This window comes from Hydra vulgaris, chromosome 04 (genome assembly GCF_038396675.1).
Source record: "Hydra vulgaris chromosome 04, alternate assembly HydraT2T_AEP".
Taxonomy (NCBI): domain Eukaryota; kingdom Metazoa; phylum Cnidaria; class Hydrozoa; order Anthoathecata; family Hydridae; genus Hydra; species Hydra vulgaris.
In genome coordinates this window covers 50,920,006-50,944,738 of record NC_088923.1, presented here as the reverse complement: position 1 = coordinate 50,944,738, position 24,733 = coordinate 50,920,006, and the positions used below count along the sequence as shown (strand labels likewise).

Genomic DNA, 24,733 nt, shown 5'->3' with positions numbered 1-24,733 from the left:
TCACTGAAACTAGAGCCAAGCCATTCAGAGTGGTGAGCATTAAAGTCACCGAAAACAACTATATTAGCTAATGGATAAAGAGAGAGGGCTTGGTCAATATGATCAGAAATAACATCAAAAAGAAAGCAGTCTTGAGATGAAGAGCGATATAGAACGAAGAGAAAGGCGATAGAGTGAAGTGGTGCTAAACGAAAACAGATAAAAGAATAGTCTGTGGATTCAAATCTAGTTTCAAATTTAGTTTCAATTCAAATTTAGTTTCAAATGGGTGAATTCTTACGAATTTAAATGCCCAGGCCAAGCATGTCACAATTTTAGTCTTTACGAATTAAAGGAAGATAACACTAAGATCGCAAGATGAGATAGCTGAATTCAAATTAGTCTCACAAAGAGCAAGTGGGTCTGGTGAACTTTGCAATAGATAAGACTCAACGGAAGAAAAGTAACTTCGAAGACCACGAATTTTAGTGAATGATAGGTTTAGAGAGCCTGGTGATAATGCTGGTATAATATATATATATATATATATATATATATATATATATATATATATATATATATATATATATATATATATATATATATATATATATATATAAAATAAGGGTGGAGCGATTTTGAAAATTTTTGAAATTTGATTTGCCTGAGCAGCAAATCAATATCTTTTGGTGAAAAAAGAACCTTACTCTTTTTTTTTTTTTTAGTTTAGATGAGTTCTTGAGGTTCCTATTATTGTTTAAATTTTTTTTTCTAAACTATATCAACTTGATACTTAAAAGAAGCAAAATAATATGCTGATTTTGAAAACAATATTTTTTTTTTATTAAAAAATTATAATTAAAAAAGTAGAGTTGTTTTTTTCATTAAAAACCCCTGTCCTCAACAAAACGGGGGTTTTAAGGTATATTTTTGCAAGTATTTTTTTCACTAAAAAATTTTATAATAAAATTATTATTTATGAAACAAGCATTTTTTTCTGCTTATTTTTGAGTCCAAGGTTGATATGGTTTAGAAAAAAAAAAAATCAAAAATATTAGGACCTGTCAAGAATTTAAATTCCAAAGAGGACCCTCAAGATCTCATCAAAATCAAAAAATACTTTTTTACTTTTATCTTATAATTAATAGACATTGATTCGTGTCTCAGTAATATTGGTTTTTAAACTCTTTTTTTTTTTGCTATGAAAATATATATATATATATATATATATATATATATATATATATATATATATATATATATATATATATATATATATATATTGAATTTATTTCAGCAGTATACTTACGGGAAAACTCGTTAATCAATTAACTAAATAAAATTTTTTTGCGACAAAAAATTTTAAGTTATGTTTACGAAAATACTCTTAATCCAAGTCACAAAAACAAAAAATATTTAATGTTCCTTTGTGAGTCGTAAACTCATTACTTGTGTACTCAAATATTTTTTTCGAAACAACCCCCAATACAGAATCGTTGAACACAAGTCAAACAAGTTAGGAAGTTTCTTAAACCGATTGTTTAAGATCCAATTCTTAAAGATGGTGATATTAAAACAACGCCATCTCCTCGAACAAATAGCATTGACATATTCCTTTTTGATTGCTAAATATAATTACAATTATTAGTATAAATTTTTTAAATTTTATTTAATCATTTTTTTAAATATAATAAAATATATAATAATATGTATAAAATCATTTTTATAACTATAAGACAACATATCCTCAATTAAAATTTTAAGTTAAAAACATCGGTGTAAAATAAGGTATATAATAGCTATCATTGAATGACAGTTTATATATAAATATAAATATCTCTCTCTATATATATAATAAATATAAACATATATATATATATATATATATATATATATATATATATATATATATATATGGAGAGGGAGAGAGAGAGAGAGAGAGAGAGAGAGAGAGAGAGAGAGAGAGAGAGAGAGAGAAAGATATACATATATACAAACAATTAATATATATATATATATATATATATATATATATATATATATATATATATATATATATATATATATATATATATATATATACATATATATATATATATATATATATATATATATATACACAAACAATTAAAAATATAAATAATAAACAAATAAAAAAGCATTACTTTAAAGATTTCTTCCATCGTTTCCTCATCTACATCAACTGTTGTAATAATTTCCTCAACATCTCCAAGGACCATGTTGAGGTGTTGATCATAAGCATGAAGTTTTCCACGTAGTTCGCGATCATTACGCATTTTAACATAAACTTTTTCATCTAAACTAAACTTCATCAAGTCTAAAGGTTCTTCAACAGTGTGAGTTGCGTCCTCATCAGCCATTATATACTTTTACCAACTAGACATAAAAAATATGAGTATTATTAACATTTATGTGATGTTTGTTATAAGATAATCGACTTCTGTAATAATTTATAATATATTTATAAATGATAATCCTCAAAAACAATTAAAACTCTTTTCTTAGAACTCTCTAACTTGAAAAATTCTGGTAACCTTAAAAACCTACATTAGAAAAAAGCTATGATTTCATTTCTTTAAAAGATTTAAATTAGGCAAACAGAAGTTTAAATTGGTCAACTAAAGCTAATAGGATGGGCTTAAAAAATACAAACATTAAAAAAAAGCTATTCGTAAATCAATGAGATCCCATAAAAATTAAGCAAATAAAACAAAAACAATGGAAACAAAGAAACAGAATCTTTCTGTTTCACGCAGGAAACAAAAAATATTAAAAATCACATTTTGATGTTTATTAAAATAGAAATAAAAGCATAAATAAACAAAAAAACTTCTAAACTGAACAAAATGTTTAAAATAATAAGAACTTTTTTGAAAAAATTAAAATATAAAATAATTTCTACAAAAGCCAAAGCATAAAGACTATGTAAACAAATCTTCTTTTTATAAGTTTTCCCATGATTGTGAAGACTTGTTGTCTTGCCATTTTGAATAATGGCCACGTCCTCTAGGAGGTCTATTATGTGATCTATTATTAAACCTTTGTGGTCTGTTAGAAACAAAAGGTGGATTAGTATTAAAATTTTCATGAAAATCTTCAAAGTCTTCGTTAAAATTTGGATTGTCAAAATGTCTCTTTCTAAAGTTTGGTTTATGGTGAAGGTTTTCGTGTTGAACTGAATGATTCCAATCAAAAGATTTCCTTTGAAAATCATTATCATGAGAAAATAAATGTGATTCATTAATTCTATGATTACGAAAATCTGAATCAGGGGGATAGTCTTCATTTCTGTAAGGCAGTGAATTATTCTGAAACTCCTGTTGAAAATGATACTTTTCGCCATGCATGTGATAATGATCAGTAGGTTCATCAAAATGATCTCTTCCTTCTCTTCTGTGATTCCCCTCACGATTTGGAACTCTTTCAAAGAACCCGGGTGTGTGCCGTGGCAACATTGGTCGAGGTCCTGGTGGCAAAGGCATTGGACCAGGAGGATTGAATGGTGGTCTTGAAAAATTCCTATTGTTGCTATATCGACTTTCATGCATATAATCGTTTGTTGGTGGTTGATTTGACATTCGTGAAAAGTCTTGTCTATAATGATGTTGCTTGTTAACTGATTGGTTAAAAATTACATCTTGATGAGTATTTTGCTTGTTGTTCGATTGATAAACATCTTGATAAGAATGTTGCAAAGAAACATGAGGTTTGTTATGATGATTTGTTGGTGGATCATTAAAATTCAGTTGAGTGTCATTTTTACCAGAAAATTGTTGATCAGTAAAACGTACATTAGATGATTGAAAACTTTGGGATGAAAACTTGTTATTTGGGTTAAATTCAGTTTTCTGTATAACTTGATCATGCCTTAGATAGTTAGATCTTTCCAAATCACGCAATCCAGAAACATTTGACAAATGAGAGAATGTATCTTCTTTTTCTCTTCCAAAATTATAATCTTGTGTTTTGTTGCAGCGTTCAAAATCTTCATTTTGAGTAATTTTATTTGAATCTGAAAAAGAAGATCGAAATCCAGTTCTTGGATCTACAGGATGTCGATATTCAGATAAAGTTGGTCTTTGAGGTGGTAATGGGGGAAGTGGCACTCCTGGAGGCAGTTTATTTATAATATTAGGTGGAAGTGGTACTTGAGGAATAGACCCTGGTATTGGAAGAGGTATAGTACTCTGAGAATTTCCAGTAGAATCATTTCGAAATTTATAAGACGACGGAAGATTTATGTCAGGTAATTCTGGCATTTTAATTTCTTCTCTATGCTTCAAAAAGTCAAATGGTATCTAAAATAAAAAAATAAAAAATGAACATTAAACATGGCAAATGGATACAGAAAAAAAATCAATTACAAAGTTTACAAACATGTCAACAAAACATGATTTGCACATCTTTAAGTTTGAATAATGCCAGTAAATTTTTTTAACTCAACTAAATCTATATATTTTGATACTTTATTTGAAACTTGAAAAGGTAGCCACAGTTGTATTTCACTAAGTAAAGAAACTTAAGAAGGTTTATGGCTACAGTTGTTACAGAAGGCTACAGTTAAACTTAAGATGGCTACAGTTGTTTCAACTAAGTTAAACTACATTAACTAAACGAATAAAATTTGTTATATACAAACATTTTAGCTTTAAATATAAAAAAAAACTTAATTAAAATATTATTTTAGCGATTCTTTCAGTTGGACACTTAACTATTCATAAGTCTTTTTTAATAAACAGTTTTAACACAGTGACTGGCATTTTAGAAAATTCTCATTACAAGATTCAGTAAAAACTAGATAATTAGGCATTAATAAATAAATCGATTTGTTTCAAACAAATTGATTAATTATAATTTGTTATATTTTAATTTCACCAGTTTTAAAGTAGCAAAAAAGTAAAACACCACAGTTTTGAAGTAGAAAAATTGTAAAACACCAGTTTTAAAGAGGCAAATAACTAGAACATCACAGTTTTAAAATATTATAAAGTTTCAAATCAACAACACAGCAAATAATTATTATATAGCTGGATTTAGAAATATACTTTTTTTTTTTAACTATTGTTTCTAATAATATTTAGTTTTTGCTGAGGATCTAGATCTGCTGAGAAATCATCTCTGCTTTACTTCTTTTACAAAAAAACAATAAAAGAGTAAATTAATAAATATAGACAATTTTTTATTATAAGGTTTCAACTTTACTATCTTATTTTAAATAAATTAATTTAAATTTTGAACAGCAAATGTTTTTTACTAAAGCAAAAAAACTAAAAGTAGTAGTTTTCCTCTAAAAAAATAGAAAATGAAATGTTATAAATTTGATATTAGAAAACATACTATTGAAATAACAGTTTTAAATATGTATGAAGGTATGTAGGTATGTACAAAGATGTGTGATGTTTGACACATAAATAAAAAAAACCTTAGGAAATTCAGTAGGCATCTTCATATCTTCAATAAGATTCAAGGCATAATCTTCATCTGCCAGGTTAAAGGTACTATTGTTAAGAAATGATGGATCAACTGTTGATGTTATACCAAGTAACGGAATTTCCACATTACCTTTGAAAATGAAAAAAAAAGTTTCTAACAGTAATCATTTAAACACTCATCTATATGATGTGTTTCAAAGATTATTCAATTTTAACTTTAAAAATATTTACTAATTATTTTGTAATTAATAATAAATCAAATTTACTTTCATCTTTTAATTGGATCGATTCTTCTAAAATTTTCTCACTACTAGAATCTACAGGAATGTCATTTTTAGTAGTATCACTTTTGAACATGCCAGATGCATTTTTAGATCCAGTCTTGTCTCGGTCAATTAATTCTTGGTCACTTACATTTATAGTTCCTTTTTCTTTAGAATCACGAAGCAAACACATTATATTTTCATGAAAATTTTTTGCTAAGCTGTCTGGATCAGGAATGATGACATGATCTTTACATTCTATAGAACCTTGTGCATCATCCTTCAGCAAATTAGCATTTTGTACTTCTTCACCATGTTTCTGAAAATTAAAAAAAAAAAACCCAAATTACTTGAACACAATGACAAAACAAAAACATTTTAAAGCATTAGTTTAAACCTTTACTCTGTCAGTTGGCTTTACTCTGTCAGTAAATTCTAGTGATTTCTCGTTGAATTCAATTGATTTGGCTCTTTCAGTTGTTTCAATTGGTTTTGTTTTCTCAGTAGCTTCAATTGATTCTGCTAGTTTATTTCCTTCAATTGATTTTAATAACGCTAAAGAATTTAATGCAAGTGAATCAGCCCCAATAGCAGCTTGAATAGTTCTATTTTGAAAAATAATATCCACAAGTTTCTTTTGTGTTTCAAGCTGTTCCTCAAGTTCTTTTTCCTTTAAAAAATTTATTTTTGATAAATATATTGCTGAGAAAGATATACAAGAAGATATACTTAACAGAGATAATTTAAATTTTTAAATTAAAGTTAAAATAATGAGAAACAAATAAATATATAAAAAAAATATTTGGTGGAAACAAAAGACTTTTGATATAATCTTACAAAAATTGGGTTTAAATGATTTTTATAACGTACGGATTTTCAGTTAAAAAAAGATTTCATAATAATTTTTCAAACTTAAGAGGATCTTTTAAACCTCAATTTATTCTCCAAAAAATATTACATTACTATAGTATTAAATAATAATAAAAACAAAAAGGTTTTTTTATCAATATAATTAGTGCAATTGATTTAAAATTACTTTAATCTAAATCCCTGTAAAACTTTTCTTTAAAAGGCTTTTGTGCTTTTGCATTTACAATTCACCTACATTATATAAAATTAGATATGATAAATACTACATATAATTTTTACTTGTAAGCTTTTAAATACCACACCATCACCACCCACCATACATTTTTGTTGTTGTACCACAATGACTTTTTTAACTCACATTTCAGTTAATTTTAATAAAGTTTTACTTATTGACACTTTTATTCTTTGGCGCTATCTTGTGTTCTTTTTACTTTCATTTTAGATGGTTTGACCATAAACAATTGTGTTATTTTATAAGAAATACTTTTTTTATTTAAGTTTAACACATAGTGTTCTACACTTAAGCAGTTTTCGAGAGGCTATTTTTTAAATTTAAGTATGATATTATCAAATAGTTACATAAACTTTTATAACCTAATAACCTGATGTTTATTATTTTTTCAGATCAGCAGTATTTTTTTTTTGTCACACCACCACTTTTTAAATTAAGAAGAAAAGTTTAACAAGCAAAGTTTAAAAACTTCTTTTACCCTTATCCACAATTTAATCAGGGGTAATCAAAGTTTTTTTTATCTCCAAGGTAAGTTACCTTCACCACAACTATGGAGCTTTGCCTGACCTAAACTATTATCTTTATGCTTTATCTGCTAATTGCTATATTTGACCTGCTAATCATGACAGCACCAATTGTTTTTATATTGTTAGCATTATCATAAAATAAATGGAGACTGTGTTATTGATTTAAACATTTATCTACAGGATTTCTCAGTTTTAAGTATTTCAAAATACAATAGTCTTTACAACCACAATACTCTTTACAATTCTCTTCCTTCCATTCCAATTAAACATAACCCATTGTTAGGCATTCAAATCACTCCAGTTTCCGTTGCTAAAGTCATATCTCAATTAAACTCTTCTTCTGGGTTGTGATTCAGACAACATTCCTGTCATAGTTTTACAAATTTTTTCTGCAGAACTTTCCTCTATTCTCTCTAAAGTATTTAAGTGCTTGTATATAAGTGTTTAACTAATAAAGTAAAACACTTATATACAAGTCAGAAGGCTGACTTGCTAACTGTTGTGACTTAAAGATTTTATTGTGCATTAGATGGAAGCGGAGAGGCTAGGGCTATTGCTCTTGACATATCTAAAGCTTTTAACAAAGTTTAAAATGCTTCTCCCTAAGCTTGCTTCATATGGTGTATCTGGGAAAGTTTTTGAGTTGATCAAATCATTTCTTTTTAACCACTTTATTAAAGTCATCCTCGAAGGTTAACACTCTTCTTCATTTTCAGTAACTTCTGGGGTAACTCAAGGTTCTATCCTTGGTTCTGTTTTGTTTCTTATCTACATCAACGATCTTCCCGGCAACCTTAAATCTAAAGTTAGCTCTTTTTGCTGATGACTTTATTCTCCTGTCTTGACAAAAAGTCTTCTTTCTTTAATCACTTAGAACAGACAGCTGAACTTGAATCTGATCCCACTTCTGTAACAGATTAGTGCTTGCAGTGGCTTGTAAACTTTAATTGCAAAAAAGTTATTTACTTCAAACAACTATCGCAATACTGTCGACAATCCTATATTAATGAATGGCAACCCTCTCACTGAGTCTTCTTCTTTGATTATTGCTCACTACTGACATCTCATGGAAATCATATATACAATCGATTGCTAAATTAGCATCCACTAAGGTTGCTTTTCTTTTTTCTTGTGCTCCCCATTTTCCTACTCCTGATTTCATTCTCTACCTCTATAAATCTGCTATTCACCCCTGTATAGAATACTGTTGTCATATTTGGGCTGGTTCTTCTAACGATGGTCTTTCATTTCTAGACAAGGTCCAAAAACCCATTGTAAACATACTTAGACCAGCTCTATCTACTAAGATTGAGCTCAGGGTTAGGGTTAGGGTTTTTCCTATTTCCCATCATCGTAAAGTTGCATCTCTTTCTTTATTTTTTCAATACTATCATGGTTGCTGCCTAAAGAAGCTATCATCTCTAGTTCCATCAACTAAAACTCATTCTCACTTGACTTGTCATTCAGAAAAGTCTCATCTGTTTACTGTATCTGTCCCTGCTTGCTCTAAAAACTTTTATTCGTCTAGTTTTTTCCCCATACTTCAACCCTTTGGAACTCTCTCCCATCATCATGTTTACCTGACTCGTACAACCTACAACTTGTCAAGTTTTCTTTTAAGCGTTTCCTTGCTCTATAACTCTATTCTTTTTTTTTTTCTCGTAACTCCCAACAAGGCTGCAAGCAGTTGCTTGCAGCCTTGTTTGGAGTGAATTAGAATTAAAAAAATAATAATAAATACAATACATTTATATTACAAAACATGATTTTAAAATAATTTAATAAAAATATATATTAAAGTTATAAGGGATATTTTACTGTTAACAAAAGGAAATTTTTACACACTCATTTTATAAAAAAAAAAAAAAATTGATTCAATAAAAAGCTTCAAAAAATATAATAATAAAATTAATAAAACATAAAAATAGTACTTAATAAATATACTAATAAAAACAACAATAATAAAAATAATACTAATAATAATAACAATTAGAAAAGTGAAACCTTTTTTTTATCTTTTTTCTTCTTTTTTCGTTTGATAAATACTTCAGGTGATGAATCGGAAGGAATTTCTTTAGCTATTTGAGACTTAACCCGAACTATTATTCCAAGCAACATATGGGGTCGAGGATTTGGCAAACCTATGTGAGTAACGTAAAAAACTACTGTATAATAAACTCTAAATATCAGCAACCGATAGTTGAAGTGTAAAATTTTATTTAAAAATATTAAAATCTTCAAAAGAGTGTATTTGTTTTCGTGTTTTTTTTTGTATGTCCAAGACAAGTTCATATCATTGTTAGTAAAAAAAAAATTGATTAGTCAAGTGAAAAAGGAGCATGAAATATGCAGGTATTGAATTGGACAAGTAGATATAATTTTTCTACCCTAAATGCTTATGTTAAAAAATATGTAATGAATACATGAAAATCATATCGCAAAATAATTTTTTTCAGATAAACACATTTATAAATATTTCCAGCTCAAAATGTATGTTTAAATATGACTAGATCTACTGTAGTTCTTTGTTTAAATTTTATCTTATAAAAACTGTTTTTATATGTAACATTACATCGCTAAAATTCTTTGAAAATTTCCATTTAAAACTCAACATCATTGGTTAGTAGGCTCTTGACATCATTAGTAGGTTAGCCATTAGGCTAAAACTAAAAATCAACACACACACAAAAAAAAAGGATTTATAAGATGTGTTCCTTTACCAAATACCAAATATGTAACCATAATAATCATACTATAACCAGTTAATAACCGTATTAACATTATAAAACTGGCCTTGATTATGACTCGGGTTAGAACATTTTTAATAATAAATTTTACTTTGAGTTTTCATACTGAAACAAATCTAAAAACAGAAAATCTTCTTACTCCTTACATCACTAAAAATCACAAAAAACATTATTGTTATATATATATATATATATATATATATATATATATATATATATATATATATATATATAAATATGTATATTTTTGAATAAAATTTTACTATTATATATAACTGTTTAGATAAATAATTTTAGCATTTTAATTTTGAACATTTAAATTGTAAAAATGTAATGTAATAAAATGTAATAAAAACAAGTTATAAAAGAGTGTATAAAAACCTGGCAGAGGTTGAAGTTCTGCAGGAATTGCTTCTTGAGATGCAAGTGGTAATATATACATATCTTTAATACCCTGACTACAGTTTCCAACAACTCCAATTCTGTGACGTTGATAAAAATATGTATAAAGCTTTATGTAACCTGTTTTCTCTTCTTTTGAAGACATTTCAAAACGAATGACATCTATGTACTATAAAATAAACATGAAAAATTTCAATACAAAATTTGTTTAAACCTTTTAAGTATTTTTTTAAATAAAACCATTACTAGAAAAATAACTAAAACCTTGTTTTTGCGACCAGATTTTAATTGACCTAAATATTCCCAAACTTGATCTGGTGGGATTCTTCCACACACGTGTACAGTGTCAGGAAGTATTTGCATAAGATTTTCACAACTTCCTGATACTTGATAAGCAGTAGTAATAAACTTAGCAACTTTCTGCATCATGACAAAACCTCTCCATACAGATGCCTGTTTTGATTGAAGCACTGTTGGTGTCATTGCCACAGGAGATGCTGGTGTGACAGGTGTAGTTATAGGGGTATCAATTGAAACAGGAGAAGATCTACAGATACATTAAAACCCATTTTACAATGCTAATTTAAGAAACACATATAACTGAAAAACTAAAAAAAGTTCCTTTTTTTTATAAAAATCAACTTGAAAGTACTAACCCAATAAGTGTCATATCAATATCATCTTCAGGTGAAGGCATTGATGATTCAGGTTCAGCTTGCACACTGAAAAATTATTATTGAGTTGAGAAATTTACAGAAAACTTAAAAAGAATCTTATGCTTTAAGACAAGTTGTGTTCATTAGGGCTGTTATTGATTATTTGATTAATCGATTAATCGTTTTTTTATTTTATTTGATTAATTAATCGATTATTCGAAAAATTAGAACGATTAATCGACGTTTTATATTAGGATTTATATTTTATAAAAAAATAAGCACTTTAGAGTTTAAACACCGGATCGTCGACACTGGATTTAGTAATTGTTTCATGTTAAACCACGGAACTAACTAAATAAGCCATAATTTCCAAGAACATCTTGAATATTTACATTTATTACTTTTAGAAAAACTTTAATCCTCGTGTTTTACTTCATAATGGTATGTTGATAATAAACTTTTTGAATGAATTTTCGTGGGAATGTGTGTTCTGTTTTGAATTATAGTGTACTTACAAAGATTTTTATAAATTATATTATAATTTTAGGATTTATCTGACATTATATGCAACAGCAATGATATATGGGTGCAGCCAAAAAAAGAAAGTCTAAGGTTTGGGTTCATTTATTAGAAAATATAAACGATTCACGAACTTTAAAATGCAAGCATTGTGACACCAAATGTAAATCGCATTTATCAACTACATCCTTAATGTACCACATGCAACACAAACACGACCTTCTATTAGAGCCTGCTTCAGGAAGCTCATTAGTTGCACAAAGTAATTCTCAAAAGATAATTTCATCCTATTTTCAAAAAAAAAATTCTTGTCCTGGGTTAATTCTTGCAAAGTTAACAGCTTTAGATAAAATACCGTTTTCAATTTTAGCAAATAGTGAAGAAATTATCAAAGGATGGAAAGCTCAAGGTTTAAAAATGCCATCAACAAGACAAGGAATTAAAAGTATTACACTTGAGTATGCTGACCAGATTAGAGAAAAATTAAAAAGTGATTTAAAAAAGAGAATAGAAGATGATGAGAGATTTTCATTATCATTAGACGAGTGGAGTTCCAAAAAAACAGACATTATATGTGTATGAATATCCATATGAAAAACGGAATTGTGATTAGTATTGGTATGATAAGAGTAAAAGACACAATGCCAGCTACCAAGGCAGTTGAGATTGTTATTAAAAAACTAGGCGAGTTCGGTTTGCAGCTCAAAAACCACATAATTGCTGTTATAACAGATGGTTCATCTGTAATGAAAAAAATGGGACAATTGATGGGTATTTATCATCAAATTTGTCATAGTCATGGCATACATTTGGCTGTGGTAGATGTTTTATATGCTAATCATACAAATTTAGTAGAACCTGATGACGAATATTTTGAAACAGAACTTGATAACTCTTCAATAAGTGACGAATGTGATGATGACGAGGAAGATTTTGAAAAAAGCGAAGGACAAAGTTGGGTTGAAGTAGCTCCTTTCAATTATGAAATCAAATTCATTCAAGATTTTTCATCAGCGATAAATAAAATTAGAAAAATTGCTCGTTTTTTTAGAAAATCACCTGTAAAAAATTATTTCCTGCAAAGAGAGTGTCAGGAAAAGCTGAGAAAGGAAAAAGTGATGATAATTGATATACGTACACGCTGGAACTCAATGTTGGCAATGTTAAAGCGGTTCTTGGAGTTAAAAGAAATAATAAAATCAGTACTAATAAATTTGTCAGTTATTCATTTATATCCAACAAATTGTGAAATTAGGCAGGTTGAGGAAATTGTAGAATCATTAGAAATCATTGAAGTAAGTTCACTTGCATTGGGAAGGCGAGATTGCAATATAATTGATGCTTTAAGAATATTTGAATTTTTACTTTCTAAATTGAAAACTCAATCAAGTAAAACTGGTATGAAATTCTATGAAGCAGTAAGTAAAAGAATATTTGAACGTAGAATTATTAATGTAGAAGGCCTGTTAGAATATTTAGATGATCTCAACACTTACCTAAAAGCACTTACACAAAAAAATGCAATATTAAAACAACCGACAAGAAACGAAATTGCTCTAACAATTAAAGAAATTGTTTATCGTTTATTTCTCATTGATCAGAATGTTAATGAAAATAGTTTAAATCAAGAAGATGAGGCTACTCATGAATGTACTGAAAAAATAACAAAAAAAGAAGAATTGAATCGCATTTTGTCAAAAAAAAACACCTATGTTTCAACTGTAGTAAATTTTCAAAACAACGTTTCATCTATTAAAAAAGAAATGAGCATTTTTGAAAAAATTAACAAAAGAAGTGGAAGTCATTTATTTGAACAAATGTACAATGCTTTGTTAACTATTCCACCATCGTCGGTTGAAGCTGAAAGATGTTTTAGTGTGGCAGGGCTTTTTGTAACTAAATTGAGAACATCCTTAAATGATGAAACTATTAATTCTTTATGCTTTCTTTGCTCATATCTTTTACAGAAACAAAATGGACATGAAATAAACGTTATTTAAACTTGTTTATATTAAAAATTTCCTATAAAACTTATATTTTAACTTCTGAAACGTTTTTCATTAATGTATTACGATTTAGTTATAAAACTTATTATGTTTTCAATAATTATATAAATTAAACTTCTTTGCCTCTTTTAACCATTATAATATTATAACCATTCTTATTACAGTGGACTGTTTTATTACTTTGAAACAAAATTAATTTATATTTAAAAAAACTCAAATAATACTATTTCTTGTGTAATTAAAGGGAAATTTTATTTTTCATAAATTAATCGATTAATAATCGATTAATCGTTTTTTTTTAACCAATTAATCGTTAATCAAAAATTTTTCAAAATGATTAATCACAACACCCTTAGTGTTCATATCTTAAATAAAGCTTAGAAAATGTTTAGAATTAAACTTACCAAAAACTTATTAATTATTTATTGAGATACTATTAAAAAATTTTTTTTTAATATTTTCTTATCTTTCCAGATTTTATCACTCAAAACCATTTTTCTCAACAACATTTTTTCAAAATCGTTTTTTAAACTACAAAAAGTTTCAAGATTTGTAGCAAATCTAGCTGGCAATCTTTGCCGCCAAATGATGCCTTTATCATTATAAATTTAATTAGTTTGTCGCATGCCAATTCGCCACAAATGACTTAACAACAGGATTAAAATACTATTTATTTACTTCCATTTTGAAAATGGCCAATAAAGTTTTTTTTTTTTTTTAATGGTTACTCAAATACTATATTAGTTTAACAAAAGTGAATACAGCTGCAGGTTCTTGAAAAAAAAGTTGCTCTAATAAAATTGAAAAACCAAAAAAAATATTTTCAGGAGTAAACAAAAAAATATACAAATAAATTTGATTTGCTGATGATCAGTGAAAACAAAATACTGTGCATGTTTAATAAAAAATATTATTTTAAGAAAAGCCAAGTCAAAGTTTAGTTAAATTTTTTAATTTTGTCAAAAATGACATCTGATACTTTTTTTTATATTTAAATAATTTATATTTAAAATTTATATTTTAAATAATTTATATTTAAAGGCTTTATAAACTGAAATGCAGCGAAAAATATTTTTTTATAATTTTTTTTATTCAATCGAAACTTATTTTTTTAACTTTATTTAAGATATGAATATAACTTGTTTTGGCACTTAGGTATCACCTTAATATTGAATAAAAACTAGAAACAAAAGTCTGATCATAAAAACTAGGAACAACAGTCATATCATAAAACTTACACTGTTGTAGATACGCCTAATGATTGAGGTTCTCCAGGTGGTGCTATCTTTCCAGTGCATATTTTACAGTTTGCATCAAAGAGGTGATGATTATGCTCAGCTGTAGTATCATTTAAAAGTTTCATCACATCTGTTGCATTACTGGTAGAGTTATCAAACACCTTCGTCTAAAAATTAAATTTTTTAAATTCGAAATAAGCATAAATATTAAAATAAGTAACTTGTTCATATTTTTAACTGCAGTAAATAAAATACCTACTGTAGTTATTATTAATACTATTAATTATATACTAAAACAAAAAAACTTGAAGTGAAGTAAAGAAATTCACCAATCCCTACTAATGTATACATAGTCTAATGTAGTCCTACTATGGTAGATTCAAGATTAAGCAAACTACTGTTATAAAATTTTTTTTTTCCCTAAAAGCATTCTTAAAGATTATTAAGAAATATTATTTCAAAACAAAAACAATATCAGATAAACTTTAATCAAAATCATAAGTTTACTTTTTAAAAAAACACAAGTAGAACCCTTTATAAGCAAACTTGTTTCCAACATGTTCCAAGGGTTTCTACTAAATAACTTAAAATGTTTTACAGTATAATGCTATCAGCAAGAAAAAAATTATTTTTAACTTAAAAAAAATTTTTCAGAGCTTTTTTTTTTTATTACACACAATTTGGCAAATTTAATTGAAGTTTTAAACTATTTAAGAAATATTTATTTTGAACTATTTTAAGAAATATTTATTTTAGATAAATATTACACTTTTGAATCAAAATTTCAGTCAAAATAATATAAGTTTTGGCAATAACCATAATTTTTAGCCATACTCTACTACTTTCAGTTTCTATAGTAACGCGATTTCTATAGGTTCTATAAACCTATCTCTAGCAACAATACTTAAACCAAACATAACTTTTACTTTTACATAAAATAAAACAAAAATATAAGAAAAAATTATTAATAGTTGTATATATATACAGTTTATTTCAATAGACTCCTAATTAATTTATTTGCATATTGCTAACCTTTTGACATAAATTTTAGTTAATCACTTTTAAAAATGTAGCTCAAATGGCTTTTCAATGTATATTTCAATGTATATTTATTATAAAGATTATTTTTGATTGCTTTAAACTTAAACCTTTTTTGTAAGATCATTTTGAACTACTACAGTAATATTCATCTCAATAATAAGTGGATTTCTTAATCCTATGTGACAGCAACAACTAACAAACTACATTGACCAAAGGTTAAGGTTAGGGCAGGCAACCTTAATGTCAACCCTAAACCTTTCCTAATGTATGTAGACTCCCTGCATGTTCTCCATATTTAAGTCATTTAATGTATGCCCTCATTCATTCCCTCAAAATATTATTTAAATACCATTCCAGTTGATAGTTTTTTAATTTCTAAATTTAAAATATTTTGGCTACCAGGCCTAGCAACCGAAAACCTGTCTGTGAACAAAAAATTAATCTCCAATGGCATTTACCTCAAAGTTTCCCAAATCTTCTCTTTCTCTGACTATCTCAATCTCTCCCTAAAAAAATTTGTAATTATAAAAAATAAAATATTTAAACAAAAAGATAAAATAGAAATTATTAACATCAGATAACTAATAATAAATAGTAAAAAACCTTATGCGTTTGTTTTACACGAGGAATTTTGAGCATTTCTGCTTCTTCCAATTCTCTCTTCTTTACCATCTCAAGATGCTGGAAATTAAAATAATAAATAAGTTTAGAAAAATTTCATTAAAATTTTAAAAATAAAAAACTTAAAAAGTCTTAAACCTTATTAGATGTTTGTACAAAACAAAAATAAAATAAAAAAACAAACTTCTAATCTTATCAACTCTTAATAAATTAAATAATTTTGATTAACTACAACTTAAAATAATTTTGATTAACTACAACTTAAATAATTTTGATTAACTACAACTTAAATAATTTTGATTAACTACAACTTAAATAATTTTGATCAACAACACTCTACAAAAACTTAGTTTATGAAATTTAACATTTATGTTAAATTTCATAAACTAAGTTTTAAACTAAGAGTTAAAATAAAATTTAAAGTATGAAAAAATATATTATTAACTACTTATATAATTAAATAATGAAAATTGTTTTAAAATTAATTACACAATTTTCAATTATCTTTTTATTGATTATAATCAATAAAAATATATTATTTTTATTATTAAAATATAATTTTCAATTATCTTTTTATTGATTATAATCAATAAAAATATAATTGAAAATTGTGTAATTGATTTTAAAACAATTTTCATTATTTAATTGTATAAATAGTTAATAAAATATTTTTTTATACTTTAAATTTTATGATCTGCCCTTTAACTCAGACAAGTTATAAGGTAAACAAAAAAAAATTGAAAAAAAATTTGTACAAATGACTACATAAGAATTTTGTATAAATATTTTAAAAAACTAACATGCTTTGATTCTTGTTCTCTCCATTGAGCTAATGCTGGAGTGGCGAGTTGTTCAGGAGTCATTCGAACAAGTTCATATGGTGTGATTTCACCAGACACAACACGCTTGTATAAAATCTAAAGAAAACAAAAGTTTTAAATTTAACTCTTTGATAAATTTTATTAACTATAAAGTATTTAACAAATACCTATTTTATATTTCATATTTTGATTATTTATATATTTTATAAATAATTATTTAATATTTTAATCATAAATGATTCAAATTTAAAACTATTTATTTCTAAGTCCCGACAAAAAAGCCTGAAAACATTGACCCAATAAAAAAGAATCTCTTTTCTCCCCTAGTAGTTAAACTTTTCAATTAATTCAATTGACTATATTGTTATTTTTTAATGTTAAAAAATATTAACTATATTTTTTAATGTTAAAAAATATAGGAATTAATGAGAATAAAATTTTTTAGTAATTCTGATTTGAATAAGTTTAATATTAGTTCTATTTTCAATTGAAATTCTTTTTATGCATTTTAACATAAAAAACTAAAATATATGTTAAAATAAAATAAGAAAATACTATTTGTTGACATGAAAAAAAAAAAACTACATGTATTTCAGTATATTTTATACTCCTCTCAAATCAACATGTTATATTCTTATAATCTGTTATATTCAACATGTTATGTGATATTCTCTCTAATCAACATGTTATATTCTTATAATCTGTTATATTCAACATGTTATGTGATATTCTCTCTAATCAACATGATATATTCTTATATTCTGTTATATTCAACATGTTATGTGATATTTTCTTAATAAAAATTAAAAAAGAACAGAAAAAGTAAAAGAACTCTGCTGAGTGTAACCAAAGAAAAAATGATTATCTTTATGTTTCATAACTTAAGGTTTACACATATTTACAATGCAGCATTAGATGCACACAGATGACATCATAAAAAAACAGGAAATTGCAGGGGCATTATTACATACATCAACTATCTTAAAGCCTGACCCGCAAAGGAGTGCTGCTATATAAACTGAGGGTTTGGCATGGGGCAGCAATCTTTTTATTCATTATTCTTCTCTTTTTTTTTCTCTTTCTGAAAAATTAAAGCACACTTTTTTACATTATTAGGAAATTAATTTATAGCCTTCAAGTAATAATATATCTTTTGAATAACCATTGATGTCCAAACAATTGCAACATATAAAACATTAAATAACCTTCTTTAACTCAAAAAGTTTAAAAAAAATTACCTTGTTTTGATTATCTCTGAGATTGAATATTAGGCTACGAGACTTAGCCTTGTATTTATTATTCGTTTCTACAAATAACTTTAAAAGTTCAGATTCAATCTTCTTACATAATTTACCAATTGACTCAACTTGAATAACAAGAAGCTCATCTTGTTTACAGCGGCTAACTAAAACCTGTCTTAGTACACGACGCACACTGCTGCGAACTAATTCGTCTTGATCTTTTTTAACGTTCTTCAAACTGTCCGGTTGCTTTCCTAATAATAAACATGATAATAAGATTTTTTAAATCATTGAAAAAAAGATTTTTATAAGTTTTATAAATTATTAAAAGTTAATAAATTTTAAAAGTTTGTTGCAAACTCAATATTTTAAAATAATAATCACAAGGAAAATATATAGTTTTTTTATGATATTAACAATATATTTAAAAATTATTTATTGAATGGCAAAAATCCAAGACATATTCTATTTCAGGATTTCACAAGTGACAATCATATTATCACCTTTAGTGCCTCCATTTTAGGATTTCTGGATTTCACAAGTTACAATCATACTATCACCTTTAGTGCCTCCATTTCAGGATAACTAGATTTTTTTTTTGAATTCTAGAAGTTATAAAAAGTTTTTGAATTTTTGAAGATATGATTTTTAGATGTTAAAAAACTTCAATTTTAATAGTTTTTCAACTCCTGTTCAATTACATTTATCTGCAGTTTACAAAAAAGTCTACTTATCAGAGGAAAATTTAAAAACCTCTTGAAATTTTATCAACCTATAAAATTTGTTTTTTAAATCTGCTTGTAGTCTAAACCATTTAAAAAAAAGAAAAATTAGTCTTTAATACTATTGTAGTCTAAATCATTGAAAAAAATTTAAATTATTCTTTAATATTATTTGTACTATAAAAATGTAAATTGTAGATAAAAAGAGCAATAAGTTAGTGAAATTTATTTTTATTTTCAAAGAAGGGAAAAAATAAATAAACAAACTGTACATAAAATATTCAGCTGTAAAACAAATAGTGATACCAAAAATTGCATATAATAGAAATCGATGTACAAATAAAACATATGATGCACAAATAAAACATGATGCACAAATAAGTTAAAACAGATATTTTGTAATTTTTTGATTTATGATACTCTTTACAAAAATGATTGAAAATATGATATTTTCATGTAAAAATCACACAAAACTATATTTTTTTCTTTATTTTTAATGTTGTATATATTATAGAATTATAATTATAAAATATTTATTATGTATATTTTTTATTTTTATTTTTTATTTTTATCATAACTATATTTTTTTTATCCCAAAATTTCAGGTAACTTTTATATAATCCTAGAATTTTTGAATCAACAACTTGTATAGGATTTTAGATTTTAGGATCTTGGGATTGCAATCTTTTTTATATGTCAAGGATTTAAATAGCCACCCAATATTAGACTCCAACTCATGTCCGATAGAAACAAGTTCACATGATAAATATATGATTGATCATTTTTTGCATACCTTGCATCGATGGTCACTATTTATTATACACAACATGTGTGTATAATGAACAACACAATTGAAGACACTGTAAATGAAACTAATATACTTGTGTGTATTGCTAATTGTAAATCAATAACACACTAAAAAAAGAAAAAAAGAAACATTTTAGGTTTAAATTAATTCATTAACTGAAGTAATATCTTCAAGTATCTATTTTTAACAAAACCGTGTTGATGTGTTGAATTTGATAGTAAATAATTGAATAGAGAACTGTGCTGTTGTCTTGAATTTGATAGCAGACTGAAAAATATTTCACAAACTTAAAAAGAATTTATCAGCATATATATATATATATATTTATATATATATATATATATATATATATATATATATATATATATATATATATATATATATATATATATATATATATATATATATATATAAACTTTAACTCTCTGAGAAAATCTAAACCTGAAGTCTAAATCTGAAAACTGGATGCCCAAATAAGAGTGGATCATTAATTATTACTTTTTGGTATTGGAAAAAAACCAACAAAATATGATTAAAAGGATTTGCAAAAATCGATCAAATATAGAAAAAAACTTAAAGAACCAAAATGAAAAAGAAGAGATAAACTTGATTAGGGACATAAGACCTTAAGATTAAACTTCCTTAGAGACTTTCGTAAAGGAAAAAAAAGGAAGCTTACAGGTTTTGAAAAAAAGATTTCATTATTCATTTAAAAAAAACTATAAATCTAATTGTAAATATAATAAGTTTAGTTGTTACTAAGCATACTGTAATCTGTGAGTTGCATTGGCCTACAAATTTTGAAACAGTTACAGTAAATGGATGAAGGCTTCAACCAAAAAATAGTTATCTGTTTGGCTTGGATTACCCTTACCTCAGATTCCAATTCTTGCTTTAATGCAAAGAACTACCAAAAGATCTTTAGCCTTTAGATTCCGCTCAATTTTTTAGGTTTGACCACTCAGTGCGCAGTATTTTTAGCTAAAGTTGTAGGTATATTAAAAATAAGATTCTCTTATGTTATTGTAATGTCTGAACCTTGAAGTAAAGTTTTTCTGAAAGGCAAATGAGTATATTTACATAACTTATATAGATGGACATTATACTTATCATAAAATTTATACAGTGTTGGTCTAAAAAACTTCGTTTTTTAAGAAATATTTTACATAGCATTTTTTTCAATAAACAGACACTTTTTGAGAAAAACATGATGAAATTCAGTTCCTTTTAATCGTTAATTACTCGAAAACTACTTGACAAATTAATTTTTAATTTTTTTGCACACGGAAGCTAATGTCTTGTTGATTAATTGTAATGGTAATAAGTATTGGTTATCATTGCTATAGGATTAAAATGAGTAAACAAATATTAATTTGAAAAAAAGTTTTGTAAAATTTTCTTAAAAATCCTTCATTGTCACAAGTCGACATTTCAAAATTGATCGATGTTTCTCGATCATCAGTTGGATTTATTTTGCGGCAATATAAACAGACTCAATCTATTGAAAGAGAAGCTGGAAGTGGAAAAAAGAAAGGATTTATAGATAAATATAAAGCATTTGCTCCAAAAAGACGAATCCATGTCAGTCACAGAGAGATCTTGCGAGAAAATTTAAAACCAGCCAATGTTTGATAAGAATATAAAGCATATCATAAAAAGAAAACTCCAAAGCGATCCATTGATAGAGAAATTAATGAAATTTGTCATTTAAAAAAGCTATACAAACTTTTAAAATGAAAAAACTTGTGCATAATTGAAGACGATTAAACCTATTGCAAAAAGAACTTTTCGCAATTGCCAAGACAGCAATATTTTTATCAGTCGAAAGGTAGATATGATGCCAAACAATTCAAGTATATTCAAACTGAAAAATTTGCTGCCAAGTTCCTTATTTGGCAAGCAATCTGCTCCTGTGGTTTAAAAAGTACACCATACATTACTCGTAAAACTTTGAACGCAGATTTATATATAAAAGAATGCTATTGCATTTATTAAAAAGCATGAAACGCCCACAACACTTAGGCCTGATTTGGCTACAATTCACTACTCGAAGAAGTCTCTAGAATGGTATGAACAAAATGGCGTCGAATTTGTTCCTAAGGAAGCAAATTCTCTAAATTATCCTGAGCAGCGAGTTATTGAAAGTCATTGGTTAATTATAAAAGTAATCTTATTAAAAAGCGAGAAATTAGCTGCAAATAAAAAAGATTTTAAGAAAATGAATAGCCGCCTCAAAAAAAGTAACTCAAAGCAAGATCCAGCAGATGATATCAAATACTTGCAAAGATAATCGGTTTCTGTCTAAGCGTTTGATAAAAAATGTATAAAATTATTAAAATAAATAATTTAATTAGCTTCATTGTGTCAAAAAATTATAAAAATCTGTTAAGTAGTTTTTGCATAATTAACAATAAAAGGGTGCTGAATTTCATCATGTTCAACCAATATATCTAGATAATAAATAATAAACAGGCAGAAACATATATCTAGATAATAAAAAATAAACAGGCAGAAACATATATCTAGATAATATATGATAAACAGGCAGAAACATATATCTAGATAATATATGATAAACAGGCAGAAACATATATCTAGGTAATAAAATTAAACTTTAAAAAAAAAAAAAATTGTACTCATAGTTTTAGCAAAACTATGAGTAAAAAAGGAAACCAACAAAATATTGTGACACTAAGAACATCAAAATACATTTCTATAGAGTACTAGTGTTATACCTTAATTAAATGGTAGTAAATCATGCGGTAGTGGTGTAGTGGTAGAGCGCTCGCTTCCTATGCGAGAGGTTCGGAGTTCGATTCCCACCACGTCCCTGGTAGTACCGCGCTCAACTTGTTTCTCCGCGCAGCGGCCTTGTTCGTCAAGGTTCGTGTTTCGGAGTTATAGAGTTGAGAGAGGCTGATAACCACAAGAAGCCTCCTCATCTGTAGTGGCCTTCTCGGCTTTGGGGAGGTGAATTATTTAAAAAAAATAATAATAAAGCTTTATTACATGTTCTTTAGTAACTTTTAATAAAATTATAGAAAACAATGTTTATAAAACAAGATTAATAAGAAGCGTAACTAACATTTTGAATTTCAAATCAAAGTTTAGATTAATTTATAAGGTTAGAAAAAAAAAGCTAAAATATAATATACAATTGTGAGGAATGAATTATATATCATTAGAACCATTATTCTTACTATTTTTGAGCTCATCAATAACATCTTTGCAACAGAGCAATGACATATAATTTACATATTCTATTAATATTTAAAGTACATTTGATTTTTTTTTTATTACAGATATATTCTAACAGTTTTAAACAAAGAAATCATGATCATCAAGCTAATAGGTATAAAGATGATTAAGAATATTATGATAATATATCAACATTTCCACAAATCACTCTCTTAAGAGCTACCCAAGTTCCCTTTCCTTGCCCCTTTAAAACTTCATCAAATACAGGATCCTTCATAAGTTGACGTATTTGTGGCCTAACAAAAATACCCTTTTTAACTTTTGCATCAATTATCGTTGGAAATTTATTTCTTAAATACCTAAAAGCCTGTCCTTCTTTGTTCATACCTTTGACAAAGTTTTTCATTAAACCCAACTTAATATGTAATGGCGGAAGAACATCTTTTGGATCAACGAATGGTTCAGCAATAACATTTTTTTCATCTGTGTTGAGATTTCTTGCAGGGCAGTCTTCTTTTATATAATGTGATCTTCTGTCTCTACTGTCTGGCATACACAAAAAGCAGCAGTATTTAGTATACCCTAATTGCATTCCTAAAAGTATAGCAATGACTTTTAGATCACCACAAATTTTCCATTTGTGTTCATTGTAATTAATTGAGTTGAGGAGAACTTTCATGCTTATACAAGTCTCTTTCATGTGAACTGTATGGCCAATAGGAACAGAAGAAAGATGGTTTCCATTGTGCAGTAATACAGCTTTTAAGAATAGCTCAGATAAGTCTATGAGTAATCTCCATTCTCCATATATATATATATATATATATATATATATATATATATATATATATATATATATATATATATATATATATATATATATATATATATATATATATATATATATATATGTATATATATATATATTAGGGATATGACTTTTTTGCAACCTACTAGGCCTGTATCGTAATTCAATGAACTTTTATGTAAAAAGAACGAATAGATGTTTCATTTTGACATATTTTGAAAAAAGGTCACCCCAAAACCAAAAAATCGAATTTTCAATAGGTACACTTTTGTACAGTAAATGAATATTAAAGGCTGAAGATGTTGTAAGAGTCATACTCCTGTTGTTATTTTATTTATTTATGCAACATGTACTGTGATATAACAAAAAACATTATGTGATATATAATTATACAAGTATTACAAAATTAACAGTATCAAAGCGTCTAGTACAACAATATACATAACTGTCTGTGTCTATAGGCCTACTGTGTTTAGTACATGGGTCACATGATGCTCACGTCTCATAAAGAGTCTAGCGCTTATTACTTAGAATGAATCGAAGTTGCAGTTTGTCTTTCTTTCTGCAGGAAGCATACAGGT

General features: G+C 26.5%; 2 protein-coding genes across 3 annotated transcripts in view; both read right to left on the bottom strand.

The window, feature by feature from the left end:
• Positions 1-1,303: 1,303 nt before the first annotated feature.
• LOC105844489 (U6 snRNA-associated Sm-like protein LSm3) lies at positions 1,304-2,671 on the bottom strand. The gene is made up of 2 exons (XM_065796573.1): positions 2,145-2,671; positions 1,304-1,604 (listed from the first exon to the last, which is right to left on the bottom strand). The coding sequence occupies exons 1-2, from the start codon at positions 2,358-2,360 to the stop codon at positions 1,521-1,523; spliced, it is 300 nt and encodes a 99-aa protein (XP_065652645.1). The 5' UTR covers positions 2,361-2,671; the 3' UTR covers positions 1,304-1,520.
• Positions 2,672-2,769: 98 nt separating this feature from the next.
• LOC100205379 (PHD finger protein 3) overlaps positions 2,770-24,733 on the bottom strand; it is a 55,080-nt gene continuing 33,116 nt past the window's right edge. Inside the window, exons 10-22 of one of the 2 annotated variants that reach the window (XM_065796571.1) lie at positions 18,614-18,870; positions 17,355-17,471; positions 16,537-16,614; positions 16,392-16,439; positions 14,893-15,059; positions 11,130-11,195; positions 10,738-11,020; positions 10,453-10,642; positions 9,329-9,465; positions 6,093-6,365; positions 5,699-6,014; positions 5,423-5,562; positions 2,770-4,298 (exon numbers count right to left, since the gene is read on the bottom strand). In XM_065796571.1, coding sequence (XP_065652643.1) covers positions 2,943-4,298; positions 5,423-5,562; positions 5,699-6,014; positions 6,093-6,365; positions 9,329-9,465; positions 10,453-10,642; positions 10,738-11,020; positions 11,130-11,195; positions 14,893-15,059; positions 16,392-16,439; positions 16,537-16,614; positions 17,355-17,471; positions 18,614-18,870 — 3,428 coding nt within the window. In that variant the 3' untranslated portion in view covers positions 2,770-2,942. The remainder of the gene's footprint in view (positions 4,299-5,422; positions 5,563-5,698; positions 6,015-6,092; positions 6,366-9,328; positions 9,466-10,452; positions 10,643-10,737; positions 11,021-11,129; positions 11,196-14,892; positions 15,060-16,391; positions 16,440-16,536; positions 16,615-17,354; positions 17,472-18,613; positions 18,871-24,733) is intronic. The other variant, XM_065796572.1, reaches the window with a different exon arrangement.

What these genes read in the sequence shown, in the direction of transcription:
- LOC105844489 (XM_065796573.1), bottom strand. Translation starts at nt 2,360, where the DNA reads ATGGCTGATGAGGACGCAACTCACACTGTTGAAGAACCTTTAGACTTG. An exon ending in CGATGGAAGAAATCTTTAAA is followed by an intron (nt 1,605 to 2,144) that starts GTAATGCTTTTT and finishes AATTATATTTAG; the next exon opens with CAATCAAAAAGGAATATGTC.